Below are 21,015 nucleotides of genomic sequence, written 5' to 3'. Positions count from 1 at the left end.
TTCACCTGGGAATTTGTTGGAAACATAAATTCCAGTTCCAGTTCCAACTCTGGGGAATAGGTCCCAGCAGCCTGTGTTTTTCCATGACTTCCAGGTGATTCTCAGTGTTCAAGCTTGAGAATCACTGCTCTGTGTGAACTAGAAGACTCAGATAATCTATTTAGCTCATCCTTTCCAATCCTCTACCACCCATAGAAAGATTGCATGGGGAACCAGACGGTTATCAGGGTTGCTTGATGAAAAAGCAACAAATAATTATTGCCTCCTATGTGCCAGGCACTGGGGTTATAATTATAAGCCAGGACAGAATCTCTGCCCTCACGGAGCTCACAGCTACACAGAAGCATGACTCTGTGTCATGGAAAATTGACGTCCACAGTGGAACATATTGTGTGTGTATATATATATGTGTATATATATATATATATATTCCACAACATGGTACTTTGTGCGCTCTGGGGAGACAGCACCCATGTCAACTAGAAGACCTATGCTGGCCAGTCAGCACAGCTCCCCTTGAACAGTGCCAGGGTGATATGCTAAGTGACACCTTCTTCCTTCTTTGCTGATTCTTTATAGACTTCCTGCAGCCCCACCAATGGTAATGACAAAATATTATTGTTGAAAAGTTAAACCACATGGAGAGGACTCTGGCCTCCCTTCTAGAGCTCTTTCCAGTTGGCTTTCCTTGACGTTCTGATCTGACTTCCTGGATAGAGGCTTGGAAAACTCCATCACACTAGTGCTGAGTTCATCTCTTGGTCCATAGCAGGCACCTGCTACATGCTTGGCAGAGTGGATGTATGAATGAGCTTAGGCTGGGTCCCTGCATTTGGTTAATCTTGTCCATTTTTTTTTTGAGAGGGCATCTCTCATATTTATTGATCAAATGGTTGTTAACAACAATAAAATTCTGTATAGGGGACTCAATGCACAGTCATTAATCAACCCCAAGCCTATATCTCAACAGTCTCCAATCTTCTGAAGCATAACAAACAAGTTCTTACATGGTGAACAAGGTCTTACATAGTGAATAAGTTCTTACATGGTGAACAGTGCAAGGGCAGTCATATCACAGAAACTTTCGGTTTTGATCACGCATCATGAACTATAAACAATCATGTCAGATATGATTATTTGTTTGATTTTTATACTTGATTTATATGAGTCCCACATGTCTCCCTTATTATTATTATTATTATTATTTTTTAAATAAAATGCTGAAGTGGTAGGTAGATGCAAGATAAAGATAGAAAGCATAATTTAGTGCTGTAAGAGGGCAAATGTAGATGATCAGGTCTGTGCCTATAGTCTAAGTATTAATCCAAGCTAGACAAGGGCAACAAAACATCCAGGGATGCAGAAGATTTCTCTCAAAACAGGGGGGGGTGAGGTTCTAAGCCTCAACTCTGTTGGTCCCCAATTTCTCTCCTGATGGCCCCCCTGCGAAATCTTGTCCATTTTTATACTGATTCTCAATAGCTTCCATGTCAGATGCTGACATTTCCTAGTTTTTTTCCCAAATTATTTTGGTCTGTAGCATCCTATCTATGCATTGATAATATATTTCCAAATAATACATTTGTAATCAGAGAACTACTGAATGATTTACATGTATATCAGCATACATTAAAAAAATATCCATTTGTACTTTCAAATGAGTTGTGCAGATGTTTCTACAAGCACAATTTCTGACCCTTTAGAGAATCATAAGTCTTTAAAGTTTATTATCTGTCATAGTAATGGCTTAATTTTGTGTACACACATGCAACCCAGGTATTGAGGACATTGCACTGGTGGCTTCATTTATCACAGTGGAACTGTGGTACCTGGTCAGAATCCTGGAGGTGTGGGGAGGTAGAGGCCGAGGAAGCCATTGGGCTGGCAGAGAGAGTGCCTGAGTTTTAACTGGGAAGTCTAAAATGTAGGTCAAAGGTGGTCAGGCCCCAGCAGGCTCTGGTTACTGGAATACTGATGTTCTATCAGTGTAAGTGCTGACCTCTCATCCAAAAAGATGTCTGTTGTGACACTGAGTGATGTCACTGCTTTAATAACCTCTGCTTACAACCAGAGTCACTTTAGCAAGATTACAAGTAATACAATTGCATAACACGATACTCTCAAATACAAAGGTCGTGCTATTTCCCATCACTTGGGTTCAGATTCTCACTGTGAGATCAATACAACAAAGGCAGATACTTAGAATTTTGCAAAAATTCCCCAAAGCTGACCCACAAGCAACAATTCTTCCAAATTATCAGCAAAATTCACAAAGATGCAGTGATATCGAGTTTTCCCAAGGCCATCCTTGTATCCCTTATGGATACTAAATGCTCAGGAAATGTCCACTGGGCATGAGTGTGGGTGGGGATTCAGGTCACTAGTCTCTTTGTTAGTCACCTAAAAGAATAGAGGGAGTTTAAAAAATATTTCTGTGCTGTGTTGAGGGTGGAGGTGGTGAGCGCTCTCCTCATATGTCATTGGGGATCTATGGATATGTTTGCCTGGGGTCTTATGAGGGCCAAAATCAGGAAGAATTGGGGCTCCTTGCCAGCTCCTGGTCATATGAAGATGTCCTCTAGGGAAGGAATCCTCATTTCTTTTAAGGAGGCTGGTGTGAAATTGGATTACACTTACTGGTGTGGACTTAGTGACCATAATTTCCTGCAGCCCAAAATAAGCTCCAATAAAGAAAATGTTGTCATTCAAGTCACTGCCACAGACCTGCTCCTGGAACCTCTGTGCAACTGACGCATGCAGAAGTCACGGAGTTCTGTTTAGGAAGGGAGGCAGCCAAGTGCAAGGAGAAAGAGTCTGTCTGAAAGATCTCCTAGGATTTCCCAAGCCTCTCGTGCCATACCAAAGGGGCCAGGTCCTTGAACAGGCTCCCTGGTAGGAGGCTGGCTGTGGAGTGAAACCAGCTCAGGGCTGAGGGGCATGTGCAAGTGGAGGTGCTGGCTGGAGATCTGGGATTTATCTGGTCCACAGATACGCTTCTTGTGTGGTACACGGAACCAGAACGAATTTTGAGACTTAACATTTTCAAAATTGGGAGATGCATATGTTATCTAGATTTCTGTTTTCTGAGTGATTCACATGAATATCTGAGTTCCCATCTTCTGAATAATTAGAAGATCCTGGAAGTCCCTGAGCTGTATCCCCACGTGACAATAATCAGCAAACTGAAGCCGAGTGGTGGCTGTCCTCAAGGTTGCCACATTCATCTGGACCTGCTTCCCTTGTCCACATTACCAATGTAAATCCTGAAGACACCCAAGTTTGCAGCCCTTGATATAGCTAATATATTACCAGAATACCTTTTGTATATTGAATTATCATGCTATTAACTTAAGCTCCTTCAAACACTAGAGTTGGCATTCCCACCTGATGGTAACTCTGTTTGTAGAGAGTGACCAGGATGCTACTAGGTGGGGAGAGTTGACCTTACACTATGATTTCCACTGGGTTGGTCATTGGTGACCCACCCCCCTCACCCCCTAATTCCTTGCCATTTTTTACTAGAATGTCATTATGAGTGGGACACCAGTGAAAATGTACCAGTAAGGCTGTCAGGCTCAGGGTTTGCATTTAGAATAAAGCCAGGAAACAGTGCCATCTCATATGTTGGCATTTGCCTATTTTACTATATATTTACAAAAAATAATGCCCTCCCTCTAACAAGCTTAGTTTGAAAATACAAACAGTAAGTGCAAATTGAAAAATAATTATCTCTAAATCTTTTCACTTGCAAAGGCTCAGGTGTAATTTAGAAAAGTCTTCCCTTTTGGGAAGCATGAAGAAAAACTGCATCTCACCATCTTCAACCACATTAGAGTTGGATTATATCAAAAGACTTTACTAGGTCCATTAAGTTTTTGTCTGGAAAGATGAGCTCTCCTGGGAATATTCAGAGTTTCAGACTTTTATTACTTATGGCGTTGTAAATATCCTCAGTCATAGGCACATACATTGCTGCTTTGTCATCCAAGAAATACAAGGAGTCTTTGATGACTTCAGGGTTAAAGCCCTCCTCCACGAGGGTCACTTTGCGGTGTTTAAAAGTTCCAGTGATAGCAATAGTGTCCTGAAAACACATCAAACAAGCCACATTGCTGTAGTGTTTTGCAAACAGATTAGGTTGCAGGGCAAGAGGTGGGGCAGGGAGGCTGGGAGCCCACTGGCATCTCTGGTTCACAGAGCTCTGAAGCCAAGTTTTGTACAGTATCCACACAGCTTGTTTTCAGAGGCACCCCTAGGGGCCTTCTGCAGGGTTTTTTTTCATTCCCTTAAGGCTTTAGGATCACCTGTGGGGAGTGAGGGGCAGCTGACAGTGAAATACAGAGCAGAGGAGTCTGTTGCTTGGTGAGCTTTAGGAATTACTGGAATACCCTGATTAAGGGTGCGGTGGGGATAGGATCATCTATATACTGACAGCTCTGTTTTCTCAGTGTGTGTGTCCATTAGACTGAAGATTTGCTTTTTCTTCAGTTAATAGGTGATGATCTGAGGATGTCTGAATTTTCACATTCCTCAACAATCTCACTGTTAAAGGAAGTGTGTGCTATGAACATCAACAGAAATAACTCTACCTCAGGAATACTGGTAATCTGACGCTTCTTTTCTCAAGTTTTCAGCTATAGAATCATAGATCTCAAAGTCCAAAAGTGAGAGTGTAAAGCTAACCAATGGGTTAATGTTTGAGAAAGAAAAAAAGCATCTCTCTAGTGGCAAAAGTTAAACCTGTGGTAGTTCCAGCTGGCTAATGATGCCCAATTAAATTTCACACTATATGGGGGGGACTTGGTGAAGGGGGGACCCTAGTAAACATAATGTTCTTCATGTAATTGTAGATTAATGATAACAAACAAACAAAAAAAATTTCACACTATAGAAAGGTGTAAGACTTCAGTGGATTTTTCCATTATTTAAAACCAGAAATAAGAAGTAGGAGGGTCAAAGCATTTCTATTTTACGTGTCTGCCATACCTCATCAAACACAGATTTTGTGAGTTCTTTGCTAATTCTGTTGCTGAATAAACTGGCTAGTTCAGGGAGAAACAGATTAGATTTTGGTTTCTGCTAGCTATAATTTCTGATATCTCTGCTGCTTTATTGAGCTTCCTGGAAAAAGTAGTGAAAATGGCCAGTGTGGTTGCCATGGTGTAAGGGGAATTGTTCCCTAGTGACAAGGGTCTCTGAGAGAGGATAACTGAACTCGATAGCAAGAGGTCGCACCTGTAGTCTTAGAAATCGAGGCCTTGCGTAACTGGGCAGATAATCAGCAACATGCTTAAAGAGTTTCTTTCCATCAAATTCATGGTCATCCTTCACCTTGATGGAAGCCATGCCGATTCGACCCTCATGACCTAGAAGTAAATGAGAGAAAATGAGACATGCTGTAGCTATGTATTTTACGAGGTTCTGCTAGTTCAAAGAAGCGTGGAGTGGGACAACAGTACGGTATGGGTTTCTTTGGATAGTTGGAGGTTTCATTTCAAATATATGTTGAAGCTATCCTAAGGTGAATGCAATAATAATAAAAATAATGATAACGATAATAATAATAGGTATACATCAATTCAATCTGTGACATGCCAGGCCCTATTTTAGCGCGCTTTACGGACCTTCTCATTTAAGCTTCCCAACAACCTTATGAAGAGGTACAAATGTTAACTCCATGTTAGAGCTGAAGAAACTGAAGCTTAAAGGCATTAAGAGACTAGTTCAAGTTCATGCAGCAAATACGAGGCAGGATCAGGAATCGAATGAAAACAGCCTGGTTGAAAACATCTGAGGGGGAAACAGGTCAAACTGGTGGCTAACAGAACTTTCTTGTCTTTGTCGTATTTGTTTATTTTTGACGTCAGTGAAAAGTCCTTGCTCCGCTGTCCTGAGTGCCTGAGTTCTGGTCGCTCTTTGCGTTGCAATATCAGGTCTGTTGTGCTTCCAGGCACAAACACCACCTTTGAGACTTACTTATTTAATCAAGGTTCCTAATAGCTTTGCCTCTGTATTACAGAGAAGCCGTGGGACAGGAGGGTGAAGGCAAGGTGCAAAGGTGAGCTGCTCTGTGCCTTCCCACTGATGCCCTTAATCCCGAGGGCACACGCTCTCCTCAGGGAAAACAGATCCCAACAGCTCTTTCTTCCCCATCAGGCAGTGCCTTTCAGTGAAGAGAAAAATTACCACTGTTTTCTTGTGAGGACAAGGGTAATTAGGTATTAGTACGTCTTCTACCTGATCCGGCAGACCCAGCGGGAGTCTAGGTCCACTTCCCTGAACTACTAAGCTGTAACCAGAGAGGGAGAAGGAGCCGCCCATGGTCACCTGGGCCCCGGCTTTCGAAATCTCTCCCATGGTGACTGTGTGTTTATCCATCACTCTAAAGAAGGCAGAAAACAAGAGGAAAAATTAAAAGAAAGGAAATGCATCCTGATATGATTTGCCCCTTATCTGAGGGAGGTAGGCAGGGCACTGGATCCGTTTTCTTAGGGGTCCCTGGTAGCTCTCTTGCAGGTACCTGTCTCAGGAATCTCAAATGTCATCAACAAGCTCCTTTTAGAATTACATCAGAGGCTGATGCAACAGAAAACCTTAGTGTCAACTGGCTCCTTGTTTCTGGCTCTGGCAGAAGCAACCAAAAGGCTAGTGGGTCCTGTTGGGTCTCAGGCCTCTGCCCTGACTCCCAGAGGTTGGTTTAGGGTTAGTTCAGCTCCAGGAAGAAGGTTCCAGATTACAGAGGTTCTGGCCAAGGGGTTCCCTAAAGCTGCACTGTCCAATATGGTAGCTACTGGTCACATGTGTCTGTTGAAATTAATTATAATTAAATAAAATGAGTATTTCAATTCCTCAGGTGCATTAGCCACATTTCAATGGTTAATAGCCATGTGGTGGCTATTGGCTACACATTCTGGTCAGTGCAAATATGGGACATTTTCATCATTGCAGGAAGTTCTCCTGAGCATAGGAAGTTCTAGGCAGTAGTGGGACAGTTCTGATGTGACACCTAGAAAAAGTCAACTCCGCTGTAGGCCCAAACCTGTAAGTTCCCTCCTGATCCAAAGCTGAGATCTGGGAAGGTCTTGCTCAGCCCTCCGTTCCTAAAAATCACCCTGGCGGCTTGATGCTTTACTTTAGATAGACTTGCCACATCTCTAGGCTGGAATGGGGCTGGTCTCTGTGCATGGGAGGCCAGATGGCAGCAAGTGTAGCTTTGAGAATCACAGAATCCAAAAGCTGGGAGAAACTTCAGAGTTCACCTCTAACCTTTCATTGCTGCAAGAATTCATATAGGATCCCAGGTGGACATCCAGCCTCTTTACAGGCCTCAGTGGGACATTCCCTATCTTAAGAGACAGCCCATTCTATTGTTTACCCCTTTGGTTACAGGAGAGCGCCAGGCCTGGTCATTTCGCTGCCTGGCCATTTCCAACCATCGGATTTTGTTCTGCTCACTGGAGCAACCCCCAACACAAGCGTATCGCCTTCTTGCCCCACCTGTGTCCTAACCATTTGCAAACTGTTAGCCTCCTCTCTGTTCTCTATCCGTGCCTCCCAAAACTTATTGTCATTAGACTTACTTGGGAATTAAAAAAGACATGAAGATTCTGAGGCCCAAACCCCAGAAATTCTGATCCATTAGATCCAGAGTTTAAAAAGTTTTCCAGATGATTCTGATGAATGGCCAGATTTTCAGAATCACTAGGTTTCAGTGCTTCCCAGACCTTAGTATTTTTTAAAATCGTGTTAAGACACACATTAAACTCATCATTTTAACCATCTTACAGTGAACAACCCAGTGGCATTTAGTACATTCACACTATTGTACAACTACCACCAGTATCTACTTTTAGGTATTTTACCCCCCAATCAGATTTCGGTATTTTTAAGAATCATTGGAGGGCTTGTTATAACACAGCTCCCTGGGTCCACCCCACAGATTCTGACTCAGCAGGTCTGGGGATGGCCTGACATTCTCATTCAGCAGGTCTGGGGATGGCCTGAGATTCTGACTCAGCAGGTCTGGGGATGGCCTGTGTTTCTGACTCAGCAGATCTGGAGTTGGCTTGTTAAACAAGCTCCTCATGATGCTGCTTAAGCTGGACCAGAGACCCCACTTTGAAAAGCCCCGGATTAGGCCCTTCCATTCCATTCCCCAGGTTCTCTCATCTTCTCATACACATTCTTTTGTGTTGTCACCCTTTTAAAATTCAGCATTGAGAAGTACATGCCAGGTGGGGCCTGAGAAAGCTCTGCAGGGCATGACAGCTGACAACCATGAGATGGACCCTTGTATTAATTCAGCCTAAAGCCCAAACACAAGAAGTATTCTGCACTCCTCACCCTCTGCGACCTGAGAGGTGGCTACACTTCCTTTGTGCCACTGTCATAGGGTTCGAGAGGAACAGGCAAGACAAAGTATCCAATATTCTTTAAAAAATTTAAAAATTGGATATTAAAAAAAAATAAAAACAAGGTCATGTGAAACCATCATAGCTCAGGAAAAAGGGACTTGTGTGTATTACATATTGATTAAAGGTGAGAATCCCAGATAATGAGTTCTGGGGCGGAATACCAGTGTCATTAGCACCTTATATTTGAAGAGTGATTTGGAGGTTTTAATCCTGGCATCTATAATTAAAATGATTTTTTTTCTCTTGACTGTTCTCATATATATCTGGTGAACACAAAACACATGCTTAGTATTTCTGTAACTGAAATGAATTAATTATCTTGACAATCTTAACTGCAGGACTGGCAATAACACTAGTTTCAGTGATTTGCCTGAAGTCAAACAGCCAGCAGGTGTAAGAGCCAGACCCAAAGTCAAATGCTGGCACTCCCCATTTGGCAGCAGCCTTGCAGATGACAGCTTGGTGACGCTACTCTATATGACGATTCTGAAATTCAGTATGCTGGCCTCGGGTAAAGGATCTGCTTTAAAATAAGAGTCTAGACAAAGTCAGCTCCTTCCCTGGTTTTTCTTCTTGCAACTGTACTTGGTCATATTTGTGAGGCCAAGATACCATTTCCCAGCAATCAAGTATGACACATATTTTCTTGAGGTGTGCCCAATACAGCACGGGACCCTACATCTAGGAGAGATCTGGTTCGCCTAGGAGCCCAAGAACAGCTGGGGAGCCGAACCACAGATCAGGGCCAGGTTCAGATGTATTGACTTGGCTGATTTATAATGGAACATAAGCCAGACTCTTTCTCCTTAGGTGTCTGACAGAGTGACTTTTCAGTTGGCAGGAGAAAGTGGTGACAAACTTTGCCGTGGGGTCAAAATTATGACCAGTTGCTGTCTGAGTAGGCATAACCTCCTGTGCCTACCTGGTACGGGCACGCCATAAACATTCACTTCTTGGACAAAATCAACCAGTCCCATGACATCAGCAACTTCAGTGGTGGCCACGTTTTCCCCTTTCCACCTGGAAGAAAAGACAAGGTTCGCAGAGGTCACTGGTGTTCGCTGGCCCAGGCTGTGTGCGGTGGCTGCACTCATCTTCACCCTGGCTCTCAACCTCCCCAACTTAGTCGTGGGAGAGGCACCCCATTTATGGAACAAAAGACAAAGGCATAGACCTAAATAATAAGATGTGGAATTTCAACATTACCACGTCAAACATGATACACAGACTGATGCTGTTCTAATGTGAAAATACAGGCTTGGCCTAAGACAGGCAGTGGGAATAAAAATTAAACACCCGTGACTTTATGCTGTGTTAAGGTCTCTCACTTTCTCATTCACTAACTTTGATTGCTATTTAATTCCATCAGTGAATTTCTATTTAATAGAATTTTATATGTCTACTTGAGGTTCTCATGGCATTGAGAAAGCCTTTAATAAGAAAATATCATACTTTCCATCCAGGAAAACTATAATGTTAGTGCCCAGCCAGGACCTACTTTTCCTCCTAATAAAGAGTTACAATGTCTTACATTTAAAAATTCTTTAGATCTCCTAGAAGTAATTTTTTTATATGATGCTGACAACCAGGACATGGCCCCTTATATTAATTCAGCATAAAGTCCAACATGAGACATATTCCGCACTCTTCATGCTGTGCAACCTGAAATGTGGCTATACTTCCCCTTGTGCATCATAGAGTTGGAGAGGAACAGGCAGAAGAAAGTCTCAAATATTCTATAAAAAATTTAAAAAACTGGATATTCTTTAAAAAATAAACAAGGTCATGGGAGACCATCATGGCTCAGGAAAAAGGGACTTCCGTATTTCTATTTTGATTATAGTTGAGACTCTATAGTAACATGAAGTCCACATAATAATGATATGAATCCTGAGTCATGGAATATTAGAGATGGAAGGGACCCCAAGGGTCATCAGGATCCTCATTTCGTGGGTGAAGGAATCGAGGTCAAGCAAGGTCCCACGACAACACAGCTGGTCAGAGGTAGAGGAAAGCCTGGGGCTTGGTTTCCCTTATTCAAATCCATGCTTTCTACTATTGCCAGACAACTTCCATCCCTTCCTCTTTCATTCATGCAAAAAGTAATTGTGGGTGTCAGGCACTGTGCTAGGCGCTGCAGGGGCTGAACAAGCAGACACAGAGCTTGGTCTTGGGGAGTCTACACAGGAGGGTAGTGTTTAAACCAAGTGTCATGAAGCTGGAGGGCTGTGCTGTTTGTTGTAGGGACTTAATTTCAGGGTCTATTACAATGACTTTCTCACTTCATTATGCTGACCTGGGGGTTCTGTGAGAAACCCTGGATGGGGCTGGAGAGTGGGAGGGAGGGGACTGGAGAGACCTCTGAACCCCTCCTCTCTTCAACTAGATCAGCTCCGTGTTAATTTGCATTTGGTTTTATCTGATGAAAAGCCCCATCACTGGAAAGAATGTGAAAATCTCAGGCTGTCCTATGAGTGACCAGTAATAACTAAGGATAAATGAGAGGATTTCGATGAACTGAGCTATTTAGGCTCCAAAAATCAGACACAGATTTTCTGCTTTATTCTCATCTGGTGTTGCTCAACTAAGTTAACTGCGTTAGAGTGACACCTCATGCGTTTTGCTCCTTATTTTCTGGGGACATAGGAGGTTGAATTGGCACGACAAAGAGATAGAAGGAAATGGAGCACCATGACCGAAGTGGAATGTGATTCCAATTTAGGAGTAAGCCAAATTGTGCAGGTGTTTGTTTTGGCTCCCTAATTCAGAGAAACCAACCGGAATGTATCTCCAACTCTGTCATGGAAGTGGATGAAATTTTCATGGTCAATCATTAAGAGATCTCCACTGTTGAAATAGAGGTCTCCTTTCTTGAAGACATCTCTCAGCTTTTTCTTCTCTGTCTGAGTCTTTCCTCCACTATAGCCACTAAATGGTGTGAGTCGTGTTATTTTGCAAACCAGGAGTCCAACTTCGCCTAAGACATAAGAAAGCAAATTGTTATTTTATGCGCTAGCAGTAGGCAAATTTTATCACTAACCTTCTCTTAAAACTGATGTCATACAACCCACATGACAAGGTGGCTGCAAGAAGTGGCATTTTCCATGCACATGTATGTGCATATTCATATACATCCTATACACACATATTACACAAAACACAGAGGAACTTATTTTATATGGCCACACATTTGTAATTTTTTAATGCTAATTCTTTACTGAATAATGATTTACATGCATAGACAAATGCACAATAGTTTAAGCTTAAAGGAAAAGACCCCCTAAAACTAACGATAGCTTTGGAATCGTAATCACATATCCCTTTCCGCAGAACCGCCTCATAATCAAGAAGTTGTTAAGCCAGGTTTCAAACTGTAATCATCTTACATGTGGTGGTAAATTAGCATCTTTTGGAACTTCTGTAATTATTTTGAGGATACTTAAATAAACCTGTTTTCTCCCACTCTGATAAATTTTACCAGGTATTCATTTCAGCAATGATGTTAGTTCTTTACAGTTAGTTGGTCAAGGTAAGAAAAGGCTCATGTTAACTGAACAAAAATCCACTGTACCTTTGGGAACTTTGATGCAATATCCATTTCCATCACGGACAGGTTCATCCTTCTCCACATCATATTTAATCAGCTCATACGTTACGACTTTCTGGTACAATTAAAACATATCATTCTGAGTACAAATTTTTTCACTTTTTAAATTGTGGTATAGTGTACATAAAATATACAAAGTATATATACCTTAACCATATAGTTTGGTGAATTTTTACATTTGTATACACCACTGGAACTACCATCCTGACCCAGATAGAAAACATTTTCAATACCTTCCAAAGTTTCCTCTTGCTCGCACCCAGCTTCCTGCCCTGGGGCTCTGAACTGCATCTAGCCTGGGTCTCCAAGGGTCGGGGTGGTACAGGTTGGACGGAAGCCAACGAGACAAGGCTGACCGCCTCAGCAGCCGTTCCACTGGGCAGGAGGAAACTGATCTTCAGTCTGGAGCAGTGCTGCCCAGAGTTCTCTCCAATGGTAGAAATGCTCTCTGTACTGCTCAATAGGGCAGTCGTTTAACAAGTGGTTACTCAGCACTTGAAATGTTGCTAGTGCAAGTGAAGAACCGATTTAAAAATTTTATTCACATAATTTAAATTTCAGTAGCCACGAGTAGCTCATGGCTACCATATTGGACGCCCAGGCGTGGAGGGAGCTGTGAAGTCTGTATAGATTTGGCTCTCATTGCCAGAGAGATTCCTTGGACTTGAGAAGGCCTGGAGATCAGGCCAGAATATAAGGAATGGAACGGCAGTAATTGCTATAGCTAACAATTGCTCAAGGCTATTATCTGACAGGTATTGGGCTGTATCCTCTAAGGATTTCCTCATGAATTATTTAGTTTAATCATTTCAATAGCCCTTTTCTCTTATTAATACTGAGTTTGGGCCAAGTACTGGCCTATTTCTTTTTCCTATCTCTGTTTTATAAATGATGGAACTGAGGCCGAAGGAACATCAGTGACTTGCCTCAGGGCATTCAGTTAGGATGTGAAGGTGCTGGCACATCCTCTCTGGAGCCAGATCTCTTATGCACATGGACTACTGTCCTCTGTCTGCTGCCAGTCACTCCCTGGGGACATGGACTGCCTGGGATCTCTGGTGTGACTGTTTCGTGGCCAGGCTGGATGGACTGCCAGAGGCACAATGACAGCGGTGCCTGCTGAAGCCAGTGGAAGCTCAGCATTTGCTGGATATTACTGGAATTTGCAGGCCAGGTGGTCATCTGGAAGGCTGACTGCCTGAACACAGAAAAGGCAGAGATGTTGTCCAGAGACCCTAGGTGATAAAACGACTGAGAGAGACTGCTGTGTGAGCTGGTTTAAAAATAAGAACTGTCTTTCTGGAAGAGCTGTCAGGTGAACACAAATGTTCACAAGATTCTAGAATCTGGATGCATCCCAGATCTCTTGAAGGTCTTGATAGTGGTTCTTAACCTTGGCTGCACAAGCTTTTGAGAAACACTGAAGCCTGGGCCCTGCCTCAGCACGAAGCTCAGGGGGTGGGACCCTGCACCTGTACCTGTGAAACCTCCCTGGGTGATCTGAGGCCCAGCACAGCCAGGGGCAAGCACCACACCTCACAGTATAGGGAAAAGTTACAGAGTTACAGAGCCGGAAGCCTTCAGGCGTTTTGTCATATAGGAGTATAAATGGGTTCAGGAAGACTTCCCATAGGACTTCACTTTGCCGAGGGCCAAGGTCTAATGGATTGTTAGTAATAGAAATTAAGATTTTTAAATTAGAGGACTCTGTCATCCCAAGCTATCACAGAGAATGAGCAAAACCTCTTGGTGGATGGGCCCTGGCTGTGACACTGTATGAAATTCCGATGAGAATAACATCATCATGACACAGCTTTTGGGAAACCTCTGTATTCTGAACACTGGGTACATGTGCTCTCCTTTTTCAAGGTACTTACTTTCTGTAGGTAGTTTACTCTTCCAATAGCCCCGATTTTTCTCGTATAATTCACAAAGCCAATATTGCCTTCAGTGGAAGCATAGAACTCATAAATGTGAATGTCCCCAAATCTCTTGATGAATTCTCTCCACACATCTCCTCGCAAGCCATTTCCCAATGCCAGTCTCACTTTATGATCACGATCGTTTGGTTTCTGTGGTAGGAGGAGGAGGGGATCAAATGGAACCATCACTGGAGCCTGTACTTACATATTAATAACTGCCTTTATGTTTGTATGTTTATGTTAGTTACACATGCTCCCTAGTGCACCCCTTGTCTGTCACCCACACACATGACCCCTCATCCCCACCAACACATGTAGTATGGGCTGACAGCCAGAACTCTGATTGAATAACCAAAGGACTTGGCTTCCCATTTTGATTTTTTAATTTTATTTTGGTATCATTAATCTACAATTACATGAAGAACATTATGTTTACTAGGCTCACCCCTTCACCAAGTCCCCCCCACATACCCTTTAACAGTCACTGTCCATCAGCGTAGTAAGATGCTCTAAAATCACTACTTGTCTTCTCTGTGTTGCACAGCCCTCCCAGTGCCTCCCCAACTATACATGCTAATTGTAATACCCCCTTTCTTTTTCCCCACTCTTATCCCTCATTCCCTTCCCACCCATCCTCCCCAGTCCCTTTCCCTTTGGCAGCTGTTAGTCCATTCTTGGGTTCTGTGAGTCTGTTGCTGTTTTGTTCCTTCAGTTTTTCTTTGTTCTTATACTCCACATATGAGTGAAATCATTTGGTACTTGTCTTTCTCCGCCTGGCTTATTTCACTGAGCATAATACCCTCTAGCTCCATCCATGTTGTTGCAAATGGTAGGATTTGTTTTCTTCTTATGGCTGAATAATATTCCATTGTGTATATGTACACATCTTCTTTATCCATTCATCTACTGATGACATTTAGGTTGCTTCCATTTCTTGGCTATTGTAAATAGTGCTGCGATAAACATAGGGGTGCATCTGTCTTTTTCAAACTGGGCTCCTGCATTCTTAGGGCAAATTCCTAGAAGTGGAATTCCTGGGCCAAATGGTATTTCTATTTTGAGCTTTTTGAGGAACCTCCATACTGCTTTCCACAATGTTGAACTAATTTGTATTCCCACCAGCAGTGTAGGAGGGTTTCCCTTTCTCCACATCCTCACCAGCATTTGTTGTTGTCTGTCTTTTGGATGGTAGTGATCCTTACTGGTGTGAGGTGATATCTCATTGTGGTTTTAATCTTCATTTCTCTGATGACAAGTGATGTGGAGCATCTTTTCATGTGTCTGTTGGCCATCTGAATTTCTTCTTTGGAGAACTGTCTGCTCAGCTCCTCTGCCCATTTTTAAATTGGATTATTTGCTTTTTGTTTGTTGAGGTGTATGAGCTCTTTATATATTTTGGATGTCAACCCTTTATCAGATATGTCATTTATGAATATATTCTCCCATACTGCAGGGTACCTTTTTGTTCTATTGATGGTGTTCTTTGCTGTACAGAAGCTTTTCAGCTTGATATAGTCCCACTTGTTCATTTTTGCTTTTGTTTCCCTTGCCTGGGGAGATACGTTCATGAAGAAGTCACTCATGTTTATGTCCAAGAGATTTTTGCCTATGTTTTTTTCTAAGAGTTTTATGGTTTCATGACTTACATTCAGGTCTTTGATTCATTTCGAATTTACTTTTGTGTATGGGGTTAGACCGTGATCCAGTTTCATTCTCTTACATGTAGCTGTCCAGTTTTGCCAGCACCATCTGTTGAAGAGACTGTCATTTCCCCATTGTATGTCCATGGCTCCTTTATCGTATATTAATTGACCATATATGTTTGGGTTAATGTTTGGAGTCTCTAGTCTGCTCCATTGGTCTGTGGCTCTGTTCTTGTGCCAGTACCAAATTGTCTTGATTACTGTGGCTTTGTAGTAGAGCTTGAAGTTGGGGAGCGAGATCCCACCCACTTTATTCTTCCTTCTCAGGATTGCTTTGGCTATTCAGGGTCTTTGGTGTTTCCATATGAATTTTTGAACTATTTGTTCCAGTTCATTGAAGAATGCTGTTGGTAATTTGATAGGGATTGCATCGAATCTGTATATTGCTTTGGGCGGGATGGCTATTTTGACGATATTAATTCTTCCTAGCCAGGAGCATGGGATGAGTTTCCATTTGTTAGTGTCCTCTTTAATTTCTCTTAAGAGTGACTTGTAGTTTTCAGGGTATAAGCCTTTCACTTCCTGGGTTAGGTTTATTCCTAGGTATTTTATTCTTTTTGATGCTATTGTGAATGGAATTGTCTTCCTGATTTCTCTTTCTATTAGTTCATTGTTAGTGTATAGGAAAGCCACAGATTTCTGTGTGTTAATTTTGTATCCTGCAACTTTGCTGAATTCCAATATTAGTTCTAGTAGTTTTGGAGTGGAGTCTTTAGGGTTTTTTTTATGTACAATATCATGTCATCTGCAAATAGTGACAGTTTGACTTCTTCTTTACCAATCTGGATTCCTTGTATTTCTTTGTTTTGTCTAATTGCCGTGGCTTGGACCTCCAGCACTATGTTGAATAACAGTGGGGAGAGTGGGCATCCCTGTCTTGTTCCCAATATCAGAGGAAAAGCTTTCAGCCTTTCGTTGTTCAGTATGATGTTAGCTGTGGGTTTATCTCATATGGCCTTTATTATGTTGAGGTACTTGCCCTCTATACCCATTTTCTTGAGAGTTTTTATCATGAATGGATGTTGAATTTTGTCGAATGCTTTTTCAGCATCTATGGAGATGATCATGTGGTTTTTGTCCTTTTTGTTGATGTGGTGGATGATGTTGATGGATTTTTGAATGTTGTTCCATCCTTGCATCCCTGGGATGAATCCCACTTGGTCATGGTGTATGATCCTTTAGATGTATTTTTGAATTCGGTTTGCTAATATTTTGTTGAGTATTTTTGCATCTACATTCAACAGGGATATTGGTCTGTAGTTTTCTTTTTTGGTGGGGTCTTTGCCTGGTTTTGGTATTAGGGTGATGTTGGCTTCATAGAATGAGTTTGGGAGTATTCCCTCCTCTTCTATTTTTTGGAAAACTTTAAGGAGAATGGGTATTATGTCTTCTCTGTATGTCTGATAAAATTCCGAGGTAAATCCATCTGGCCTGGGGGTTTTGTTCTTGGGTAGGTTTTTGATTACCACTTCAATTTTGTTGCTGGTAATTGATCTGTTTAGATTTTCTGTTTATTTCTGGGTCAGTCTTGGAAGGTTGTATTTTTCTAGGAAGTTGTCCATTTCTCCTAGGTTTTCCAGCTTGTTAGCATATAGATTTTCATAGTATTCTCTAATAATTCTTTGTATTTCTGTGGGGTCCGTCGTGATGTTTCCTTTCTCGTTTCTGATTCTGTTGATGTGTGTTGATTCTCTTTTTCTCTTAATAAGTCTGGCTAGAGGCTTATCTATTTTGTTTATTTTCTCGAAGAACCAGCTCTTAGTTTCATTGATTTTTTTTTCGACTGTTTTATTCTTCTCAGTTTTATTTATTTCTCCTCTCATCTTTATTATGTCCCTCCTTCTGCTGACCTTAGGCCTCATTTGTTCTTCTTTTTCCAATTTCGATAATTTTGACATTAGACCATTCATTTGCGATTGTTCTTCCTTCTTTAAATATGCCTGGATTGCTATATACTTTCCTCTTAAGACTACTTTCGCTGCGTCCCACAGAAGTTGGGGTTTTCTGTTATTGTTGTCATTTGTTTCCATATATTGCTGGATCTCCATTTTAATTTGGTCATTGATCCATTGATTATTTAGGAGTATGTTGTTAAGCCTCCATGTGTTTGTGAGCCTTTTTGCTTTCTTTGTACAATTTATTTCTAGTTTTATACCTTTGTGGTCTATAAAGTTGGTTGGTAGGATTTCAATCTTTTTGAATTAACTGAGCCTCTTTTTGTGGCCTAGTATATGGTCTATTCTGGAGAATGTTCTGTGTGCACTTGAGAAGAATGTGTATCCTGTTGCTTTTGGATGTAGAGTTCTATAGATGTCTATTAGGTCCATCTGTTCTAGTGTGTTGTTCAGTGCCTCTGTGTCCTTACTTATTTTCTGTCTGGTGGATCTGTCCTTTGGAGTGAGTGGTGTGTTGAAGTCTCCCAAAATGAATGCATTGCATTCTATTTCCTCCTTTAATTCTGTTAGTATTTGTTTCACATATGTTGGTGCTCCTGTATTGGGTGCATATATTTTTTTAATGGTTATATCTTCTTGTTGGACTGAGCCCTTTATCATTATTTAATGTCCTTCTTTATCTCTTGTTACTTTCTTTGTTTTGAAGTCTATTTTGTCTGATACTAGTACTGCACGACCTGCTTTTTTCTCCCTGTTGTTTGCATGAAATACGTTTTTCCATCCCTTGACTTTTAATCTGTGCATGTCTTTGGGTTTGAGGTGAGTCTCTTGTAAGCAACATATAGATGGGTCTTGCTTTTTTATCCATTCTATTACTCTGTGTCTTTTGATTGGTGATTTCAGTCCATTTACATTTAGGGTGATTATTGAAAGATATGTACTTATTGCCATTGCAGGCTTTAAGTTTGTGGTTACCAAAGGTTCAAGGTTAGCTTCTTTACTATCTTACTGTCTAACTTAACTTGCTTATTGAGCTATAATAAACACTGTCTGATGATTCTTTATTTCTCTCCCTTCTTATTCCTCCTCCTCCATTCTTCATATGTTGGATGTTTTGTTCTGTGCTCTTTTTAGGAGTGCTCCCACCTACAGCAGTCCCTCTAAAATACCCTGTAGAGGTGGTTTGTGGGAGGCAAATTCCCTCAACTTTTGCCTGTCTGGGAATTGTTTAATCCCTCCTTCATATTTAAATGATAATTGTGCTGGATACAGTATCCGTAGTGTGAGGCCCTTCTGTTTCACTGCATTAAATATATCATGTCATTCTCTTCTGGCCTGTAACGTTTCTATTGAGAAGTCTGATGATAGCCTGATGGGTTTTCCTTTGTAGGTGACCTTTTTTCTCTCTCTGGCTGCCTTTAATACTCTGTCCTTGTCCTTGATCTTTGCCATTTTAATTATTATGTGTCTTGGTGTTGTCCTCTTTGGGTTCCTTCTGTTGGGAGTTCTGTGTGCTTCCGTAGTCTGAGCAAATATTTCCTCCCCCAGTTTGGGGAAGTTTTCAGCAATTATTTCTTCAGGGACACTTTCTATCCCTTTTTCTCTCTCTTCTTCTTCTGATACCCCTATAATGCAGACATTGTTCCTTTTGGATTGATCACACAGTTCTCTTAATATTGTTTCATTTCTGGAGATCCTTTTATCTTCCTCTGCATCAGCTTCTATGCATTCCTGTTCTCTGGTTTCTATTCCATTAATGGCCTCTTGCATCCCGTCCATTCTGCTTTTAACTCCTTCCAGAGATTGTTTTATTTCTGTAGTCTCCCTCTGTACTTGCTCCTTTAGCTCTTGCATATTTCTCTGCAGATCCATCAGCAGGGTTATGATTTTTATTTTGAATTCTTTTTCACAGAGACTGTTTAGGTCTATCTCTGCAGGTCCTCTCTCAGGGGTTGTCTGGGCTATTTTGGACTGGACTGAATTCTTCTGCCTTTTCATGGTGATAGCGGTGGCTGTAGGCAGGTAGCGGGTGTGTCAGCTGGGAGCAGAAAGTCCTTTCCTGCTTGCTGGACACCTTGCCCTTCTGCGCTGCCTGTGTCAGTTACCAGCACTCCTGGAGCAGCCACAGGGTTAATCCCCTAAGTTGCTGTGGGTGGGGTCTCCGTCAGCAGCGCAGAGCCCTGTGGGGAGTGGCAGGCATGCCAGGTGCACTCCTCTGTGAAAGTGGCGCCCCTGCCGGGCAGCTGTGTACCAGCAGTGACCTTTGGGTCTGGCCTGGGTGGCTGTGTGTTGGGCTGGGATTCTGGGCAGCTGCTGGGTGTGTGGTTGCTCCTGGGCCACTCCTCCACTGCTGCCACCGGCTCCTGCAGGCTACTCCCGGGCCCCTCTGGTGTCGCGGCCACCAGTGTGTGCAGGCCACTCCCGGGCTGCTTGGTTGCCACTGTGGTGGGCTTGCACGGGCCGCTACTGGTCCCCTCTGGCTCCGCCGCCCACATTGCATGCTGCCGCTCTCCCACTACTGGGCTGGTGTGTCGGGGTCTGTGCCAGTTGGGGGAACGACTGGCAGGCTGCTTAGTGCCATGAGGGGCTTCAGAGCTGTGCTGCTGCCCAGGGGGTTAGGGCGCCTAAAGGTCCCCGGGATTCCCAGCTGCTGGCTAAGTGTGCTGGGACAACTTCGTCCAGCTGTGGGGTCCCTGTCCCTTTAAGACTTGCAAAAAGCACTTGCTTTTCTTTTGTCTCAGGGGTGCCGGTTGTGGGGACCTGCCCGCAGGTTTGGTTTTCCGTTTCTTTAATATCCAGCACCCCGTGCACCGTGGGTCTGTGCTCTGGTGTGGATTTCTAGAGTTGGTTGTTTGGCAGTCCTGGGCTTCCACTCCCTCCCTGTTCTGATTCCTTTCTTCCTGCTGGGTTCTGGGGTGGGGGGGCGTTCGGGTCCTGCCTGGCCATGGATTGTATCTTACCCTCTTCGTGTGAAGTTGAGTTTTTGCAGATGTAGATGTAGCCTGACTGTTGTAATGTATCCACTAGTGTCTCTTTTAGGAGTAGTTGTATTTATTGTATTTTCATAAATATATATGTTTTTGGGAGGAGATTTCCACTGAACTACTCACCCTGCCATCTTGGCTCCGCCCCCTCCATTTTGATTTTTTAGAGGCAAAGTGAGATAACTTGACGGAACCAAGAGATTCCAACATTTAATCCACATCCAATCTGAAGCTAAAATAATGTGTTGATTATTTTCTTGATGGGGCAGGTGAGTATCAGGGAATAGCCAGAAAGAAGGGCCACAGGGGAAAGATCAGACCCAATCTGAAGCAATGATCTTCAGTTACCAACAAGAGAACTGGGAACCCAGTGCAAGGAGAGAGAGAGACAATCATTTTCTACAGTCATTACAGAGCAATACTGGTGGGGCCTGGGGGACGGGAGAGAAGACTCTTACCATGTCCTCATTTAGCAAATAGGCCCAGAGCG

At 42.6% G+C, this 21,015-nt stretch overlaps 1 protein-coding gene across 1 annotated transcript in view; it reads right to left on the bottom strand.

The window, feature by feature from the left end:
- Positions 1-3,617: 3,617 nt before the first annotated feature.
- The window catches only part of SLC27A2 (solute carrier family 27 member 2), a 39,455-nt gene continuing 22,057 nt past the window's right edge, over positions 3,618-21,015 (bottom strand). The window contains exons 5-10 of the mRNA XM_057488792.1: positions 13,899-14,093; positions 11,986-12,076; positions 11,193-11,391; positions 9,337-9,434; positions 5,236-5,366; positions 3,618-4,084 (exon numbers count right to left, since the gene is read on the bottom strand). Coding sequence (XP_057344775.1) covers positions 3,908-4,084; positions 5,236-5,366; positions 9,337-9,434; positions 11,193-11,391; positions 11,986-12,076; positions 13,899-14,093 — 891 coding nt within the window. The 3' untranslated portion in view covers positions 3,618-3,907. The remainder of the gene's footprint in view (positions 4,085-5,235; positions 5,367-9,336; positions 9,435-11,192; positions 11,392-11,985; positions 12,077-13,898; positions 14,094-21,015) is intronic.

The sequence above is a fragment of the Manis pentadactyla genome, chromosome 11 (genome assembly GCF_030020395.1).
Source record: "Manis pentadactyla isolate mManPen7 chromosome 11, mManPen7.hap1, whole genome shotgun sequence".
Taxonomy (NCBI): domain Eukaryota; kingdom Metazoa; phylum Chordata; class Mammalia; order Pholidota; family Manidae; genus Manis; species Manis pentadactyla.
Note: the sequence above shows the minus strand (reverse complement) of the source record. Positions and strands in the feature narration are given on the sequence as shown.